Source organism: Miscanthus floridulus, chromosome 9, assembly GCF_019320115.1.
Source record: "Miscanthus floridulus cultivar M001 chromosome 9, ASM1932011v1, whole genome shotgun sequence".
In the NCBI taxonomy this organism is placed as follows: domain Eukaryota; kingdom Viridiplantae; phylum Streptophyta; class Magnoliopsida; order Poales; family Poaceae; genus Miscanthus; species Miscanthus floridulus.
This window is the reverse complement of record NC_089588.1, coordinates 90,388,379-90,395,677: the sequence shown is the minus strand read 5'-3', so window position 1 is coordinate 90,395,677 and position 7,299 is coordinate 90,388,379. Positions and strand designations below refer to the sequence as shown.

Below are 7,299 nucleotides of genomic sequence, written 5' to 3'. Positions count from 1 at the left end.
CATCGTACGTGACAGATTGTGCGAAACCTTCTCAATTTTTTACCACGGCCTCCACGTATGATATCACGAGATCTTGACAAATCTCATGATTTTTAGACTTCGTTTACTTTTTTAGAATTTAAAAACCATTCAGCCACATGTTCGTGGTCGTGTTTTCTAAACAAGATGTTCAAATTTTCTTTTCATTTCCTAGGTAAGGCCTCACACCGGACTCAATAAGATGAATATCATTTTTCTACTTATTTTATTCTATTACTTGAATCACTTGTAGTTCAAATTTGACTTATACCAAAAAAATTCCTTGAAATACAATAAATTAATTAAATATAGCAAACGGATCAAGAAATATACCAAATCTTAACATAGAGTACCACATGTTGTATGTGGACAATAGAAAAAGTTTTAAGGTCAGAAGAGAGAAAAAAACTTATCTATTTACCGAGTGCCACAAAAACACTCGGCAAACTTACTTCTTTGCCGAGTGCCACTAACAAACACTCGGCAAACTTACTTCTTTGCCGAGTGCCACTAAACTCCTAACGGCCGGCACACTAGCTGACGGATGTCCACATGGCGGTATTTTGCCAAGTGTCTTTTTTTTCCGAGTGTTTTTTTACTAGTTTGCCGAGTGGTCTTTTTTCAGCACTCGACAAATATATTGGTATGCCGAGTGCCGTTGTTTTGCTGAGTGTAGATTCTGATGCACTCGGCAAACAGCTTTTTTGCCGAGTGCTCGATGAAATGCACTGGGCAAAGCTTTTGACACTGCAAATCTACTGTTTTGGGTAGTGAAAGTCTTGGTTCCGGCTGCCGGCAGCATGCAAGACTATAGTCTCAACTGTAAGTCCCGGCCCAAGTCCCGACATGATCCCCCACCTGCAGTCCTCCCTTTCCTCCCCATCATCTTGGCGGCGCCGCCGTATCTCGTCGAGGACGAAGATGATGGTCGCCCCCAACATGTTGCCGTACTCGGCCAGCACGTGCCGGCTAGCCGCGAGTTTCCGTGCATCCAGGCCCAAGGCGGCCTCGTAGCTGTCCAAGAGCGCGCGGCCACCAGGGTGCACCGCGCAGAAGAGGCTGTTCCAGTCCCAACCGCCGCCGTCTCTCGCGTTCTCGAGGCCAAGCGGCGCCAGCGAGTCTGCCAGACACCGCTCTATGCTGTCGCGGACAAGCGTCGGCATTTCCATGGACACGCCGTACTCGGCGCCGCTCTCGCCGAGGCTGATCCCCACGGTACGTTCTGTCGCCGGCAGCGTCACCTGTGACGAGGACACGAAGTGGAAGACGGGGCGCTCGACGGGCAGCGTCGGGTCGGCGCCGACGACGACCGCGTCCGCGCCGTCGGCGAACAGCGCCGTGGTAACGAGCGCGTCGAGGCGGGCCTCGTCCGGCGCGCCAAAGCTGAGGAGCACGGTGTGGGCGCAGGACACGAGCACGCGGGCGCCGCGGTTGTTCTCGGCGATGTCCTTGGCGACGCGGATGGCAACGAGCCCCGCCGAGCAGCCGTGCAGGTAGAGCAGGGTGCGGCGCACCGTCGGACGGAGTCCTAGTAGCATCGCAAGGCGGAGGTCCGCGCCCGGCTCGTCGGCGCCCGAGTTGGTGGCGACGACAAGGTGCGTGATGTCGGCCGCTGGGCGGGCCCACTCCGCGATCGCTGTTGCCGACGCGGCCGCGGCGAGCTCTGCCACGGCGTCCGCGGTGGCTCGCAGCCTCGCGCCGAGCGACGGCAGCGCGCGGTCTAGGAACTCCGGGTGCCTGCTGAGCGTCTCCTCCGTGTGGTGGAAATAGCGCTTCTTGATGCCTGACTTGTCACCTGAGATGGAAGCAAACATTGTGATCTTTTTTCTCCCTCTCTCTAGTAGAATGTTTCGACTATTGAGAATGATTGAAACCGTACATATTCTCTTCATCTTGGCTTTGAGCTTCGTGAGGTGGTCGCTACCGGTGACACGGAAGTACCAGTCGGGGAACTGGTCCTGTAGCACGCAGTTTGCCGGGGTCGCCGTGCCGATGGCCAGCACGGCGGCAGGGCCATTCGCACGCTGCGCTCCGCGGAGATCCTCAAGGACGGTGACCTGTTCGGCGATGGTAGCCATGGTAGCCGGCAGACTAGAGGGGAGGGTTAGCTTTGCCTGAGAATCAGCTCTTGTTATTATACACTATATATATGCGAAGAACTAAACCCTTTATAAACTCTTGAATCCTGGCCGGCTTGCTGCCAACAACAACGCACCCGCACTGGCGTTCTCCTTTTTTTTTAATCTATAACCCCTAAACCCATTTGACATATAACACAATATCATTTTCAATATAATTACACTGAGTAACAACGATATATATTATATTTATAATTTTATATATTATGGAAGTATTTTTATAATGAATCTAGTAATTTGCATCATGTAATGTTAACCTATATATATTTGTCTTCATATATATACCGAAAGGTAAAAGAGTTTAACTTTTAGATAGACTTATGTTGTTGTATATTTCTAATGGAACGAAAGCAGTGGGGCCTAGTAAAGTTTTGCAGTGGAAACATATACCGAAAATACGAATTATTTAAATTCATATTCGCTAAAAATCCATATAGCTATCCCTATCTGTATCTTATTGTAATAAGAATTTTAAAATGAAAGCATCTAAATCCATTTTTATTACTTTTCTCTATCCAAAGATAGATCTGTTTTTTTTTAAAGAAAAAGGTGGAATCACCAACATTTTTTATATTCGAATTTCATCAGTTCCGCCCCATCTAACGTTGGCGGTTATGTACAATGTATTACACGTGGAATCAGTTATGAAATTAGTTCTGCACATGGAATGAATGCTTGGGCTCGAATGAATTAGGCTGGAATGAATTAGGTTGGCGGTCATAGTTCTGCGAAGGTAATAAAATCAATGTGCCGGCCATCAGTTTCCTGACCAAAAGATTGGACGTTCACATTTCTGAAATGTGGTTCACAAACAGCTCAGTTCTGATTTTTTTTATTTTTAACACTTTTTGTAAACTAATTTTAAATCTCACACTGTTTTAATTTTATTTTCAAAACTAACACTTTTGGCCGCGCCTATTTTTCTGGCGCGGCGAAACGCCTGTGTCGCGCCATGCATGGTGACGCGGCGAGAGGGATGACATGGCGACGACCGGGGCGCTAACCAGTGACGTGGCAGGGTCTGCCGCGCAACCGATCTTGGCGCGGCAGTGACGCGCCCTGATCGGTGGCGCAACAGAGCCGGCTAAAGGCCCGCGGCCCAGTCCCACTTGCCTGCCGCGCCCGCCACGCCTTCGCGCCCGCCGCGCCTTCCCGCCGCTCCTGCCATCGGCAGCACCAGCTCGTCGTGCCTGCCACCGACCGTGGACGCACGCCGCCCGCCGCACCGGGCGTGCCACTCCCGCCGCAACCGCACGCGCCGGTCGCGCCACGAACGCCGGCGAGCCACGGCCACCGCCCGCCCGCCGCGCCTGCACGCTGGCGCGCCATCCCCTCCGACCGCCCGGAGCGCCCTCCGGCCACCCACGGCGGCTGCCCGCCGCGCCACGGACGCCCACCACGCCCACCACTGCCCTCAGTGCCGCGTTGTACACCACTCCCAACTGCCGCACGCCCTTCTCTCTATCCCGTGTCCACCCACCGCCGCCGCCGAGGTCAGCGCCCACGCCTCCCGGCCCGGTCTAGCGCGCCGCCGCCGCGAGGACGAGCGCCGCTGCCTCGAGGTACTCCCCTAGTGTATTTGTTGATTGAATCGACATTGTTAGTATAGTAAGTTAGTAAAATAAATAAAGTTAGTATAATTAGTAAAGTATAGTTAGTATAGTTAGTTATTTTAGTTACTATAGGCAATATAGTAAGTTAGTATAGATAGCAAAGTTAGTTAGTTTAGTTAGTACAGTTAGTGAGTCTAGTTATACATTAGTTGTTATAGTTAGCCTTGTATAGATGTTAATATTAGATTAGTTAGTATTGTTATAGTTAGAATAGGTATTAATATTACTATGGACATTACGTACGGCGATTTCAATGAATTGATGAAGTTTCTTGAAATGCTTTTGTAGATGGATTGTTGTGTTAGAGTTTTTTACGGAGGAAGTGTTAGGAGAGAAGATGGTATGTTTGAGGATATGGAAGAAGATTTAGAATGGTTTGATGAACCTTCTAGCTTCAACGACCTTTGTGTCCATTTGAATGCAAAGTTTGGCGGTGATTTCACACTGAAGGGGAGGTTTGATAGTACGAAGACTAGGGCACACTATGTCCTCATGGCCTTGCGTGACCCTGCTCACTGGTCCCGCTATACTAGGGTGCTCCAAGGTTCCAATGTGCCCATGGCTGAGGTGGTGGTGGAGAATGGGTACAGGATGCAGGGTGTCAAGGACGGGCTGTCCATTGACAGTGTTGGAGGCAATGAGCAAGAATTGGGGGTCAAAGGGTAACATGGATTTGGACGGTCAGTTGACAAAGGAGCAGTTTCAGTCAAGTCAAGTAGGCTATATAAGCAATGATTTCAATGTGAACGAGTTCGAACTAGAAGAGGTACCACGTGATATGCAAAAACGGTTGTATGTGGAGGTTAAATGCACGAAAGAGACAGAGTGATGGCAAGTGGAGGATAAGTAAAGTTGTTGAACCCCACACTTGTCTAACAAATAGGGGGAAGGAAAATCATCAGCAACTCACTGCGCGTTGCCTTGCCTATCGTATATTGGGGCTCGTTGATGACAATAACGACATGAAGGCTTGGCGTGCTAAGCAAATTGCCCTGGCGATTCATTGGGGTAGTTGGGAGGAAGTGTACAACAGGGTGGCCCGCATCTTATGCATAATGCATTACTACAACCCTGGCTTGAAATGGTTTGTGGACACCAGAGGGATGTGTTTTCGGGACCCGTTGAGGCATTTCCTCTATCGTGTGTTCTGGTCGTTCGCACAAACAGAACATGCTCTCCAGTTTTGTTGGCCAGTCGTACTTGTTGATGGCACTTTCCTGACAGGAAAGTATAGGGGCACCTTGATGATGGCTGCTGCTATTGATCTTGAGGACCAGATAGTACCCATGGCATTTGCTTTGGCAGAGGGAGAGAGCAATGAATGGTGGTCATGGTTCATGCGACTTCTACGTGTACAAGTGCTTGGCCCATCTCGCACTATATGTTTGATCTTGGACCGTCACCCAGGGCTTCTTAATGCTACAGCTAAGCATATAGATGGCTTCCCACCTCTAGTGCATAGATGGTGCATGAGACACTTTGCCGCTAATTTCTGGCAGCATCAGAGGAAGCAGGAGGTATGTGACAAGGTAAAGGCTCTATGTTGTGTACGTAAAGAGCATCAATTCAAGGAGGCAAAGAGAGAACTAGACAAGATGGTAAATGAAGCGGGAAAAGCCTGGTTAGAGGCGTAGATGGAATAGAAAGCTTAGTGGGTGTTAGCATATGACGAGGGGGGTTTCAGGTATGGCATCATGACCACTAACTCCTCGGAGTCCTTCAACCATGTATTCACCAGAGTTTGATCATTGCCAGTGTCTGGAATTGTTGAGTTCTCCTTTCAAAAGTGCAACAAATATTTTGTCAAGAGGTGGGAACTTCTGTAGAGGAATATAGCTGAGCAGGGGCGTTTTAGAAAGGCTGGAGCAGAACATTTGAAGGAGCCCAAGGAATTGGCCAAGTAGCACACCACCAAGCTGTATGGACCCCGCCGTCATATCTTTAGTGTATGGGGCAAGGGTGGCACAAGCTTGGGCGGCAAACGTTATGGTGGATGAAACTACCGAGTTGATCTTGAAAATGTAGAGTGCAGTTGCAATGTCCCTCAGATCATGCATGCCCCTTGCACTCATATGATCACGGCCTGCAGGGTTTGCGGGTACAACTATGAGGATCTGCCATATATGTCACCCCTGTATCTCCGTTCGAACACTGTTAGTATTTGGGAGATGAGCTTTGAGCCATACCTTGACTCGATACAGTGGCCACCTTATAATGGTTATGACTATGTGCCGCATCCAGATCTAATGAAGGTAGGGAAGGGTAGGAGGAAGAAGAAGCGACTCAAGGAGGACATGGATGCTATGAGAGGGTACGACGAAGACATATACGGAGGGGGAGACTTCAATGAGACCCGTGGCAGGAATCTTTGCTCTGTTTGCAAAGACCCTGGTCACAAGGCTAACAGGCATAGAAGATGAGGGCAGTAGGTCCATACATAGAAGTTCAAATTTTGCAATACTACATAATGTTAATTTGAATATTGTTAATTTGAATACTCTAACCCTTTGTTTTATCAATTTGTAACAGGATGGCCCCTCCCAAGCAGCACTAGTTGTACCCCCTTCTTGAGGTGGAGTACGACGACCCACACCGAGCACACTTCTTGACTGACACCAACGCAGAGGTTCCCTTGCCTCCTTTGAAGGCCCCACACCGACATTGGCTACACTCCCACTGTGTTGCCTACAAATCCGAAGAGATAGAGGCGTTCGAGGGATCCTTACACTCCTGGGACTTAGTTGGTTATGTTGAACTTATGTCGAACAAATATTGTCGTCCAAAATGTGTAGACTCATGAACCAATGAAAATGTTATGTCGCAACTTGTCAACTTGCGCACGGACTCCAATTATTTGCTTCATATTCGTTTCAATGCGTCACGGCAGCACTTGTAGTTGTTTACAGCACCAACATCAGCTCCCGTTCAATTGGAATTGAGGCTGGTCGGTTTCTATCTGCGTCCAGGTCCTACCACGCCGTGGGCCTTGGCGCGTAAGTGCCGCGCCGTGGGCTATGGCACGATACAACCTAGGCTTAGGGTTACGTGCCAAACAAGAACATCGATCTGCCAAGCGTGCCGCGCCGTGGGCCTTGTTATTTTACATTGATCTGATGCTAATAACATAAATTACACGCTACTATTTTAAAATACATGGGAAACATGCAAGATATATATGCCAGCCAACCGCATTCGAAATAATTTCACTCGATTTTGTTCGTTTTAGACATTCTCAACGCATTCGCTATTATTAAAAAAACTTGGATGCATCAGAGAGCGACAAACGGATGGGTCGGCGGGTGACAAACGGATGGGATCACTTAAGATCGACCATGGGTAATCCGAGTACATGATACATAGGTACAATACATCAATAGTTCAAAAGGAAAACAAGACAACACAATGAAAGTTCTAGTACATAGCTACATTAATCATTAATAAAGCATGGAACTAACAGACGACACAATAAAAAACCCTCAGTCAGAAATATACTGAGTAAGCAACTCATCGTCCGAGTACCAATCCTCTAC

At 48.6% G+C, this 7,299-nt stretch overlaps 1 protein-coding gene across 1 annotated transcript; it reads right to left on the bottom strand.

The window, feature by feature from the left end:
- Positions 1 to 456: 456 nt before the first annotated feature.
- LOC136482364 (bisdemethoxycurcumin synthase-like) lies at positions 457 to 2,096 on the bottom strand. Its single transcript, XM_066479576.1, has 2 exons — positions 1,898 to 2,096; positions 457 to 1,813 (listed from the first exon to the last, which is right to left on the bottom strand). Exons 1-2 carry the CDS (start codon positions 2,094 to 2,096, stop codon positions 774 to 776), a joined length of 1,239 nt encoding a protein of 412 aa, XP_066335673.1. The 3' UTR covers positions 457 to 773.
- Between the last annotated feature and the right edge of the window lie 5,203 nt (positions 2,097 to 7,299).

Coding starts and splice junctions, on each gene's coding strand:
- LOC136482364 (XM_066479576.1), bottom strand. CDS start 2,096: ATGGCTACCATCGCCGAACAGGTCACCGTCCTTGAGGATCTCCGCGGA. Junction 1,814..1,897: donor AGCCAAGATGAAGAGAATAT/GTACGGTTTCAA, acceptor CTTCCATCTCAG/GTGACAAGTCAGGCATCAAG.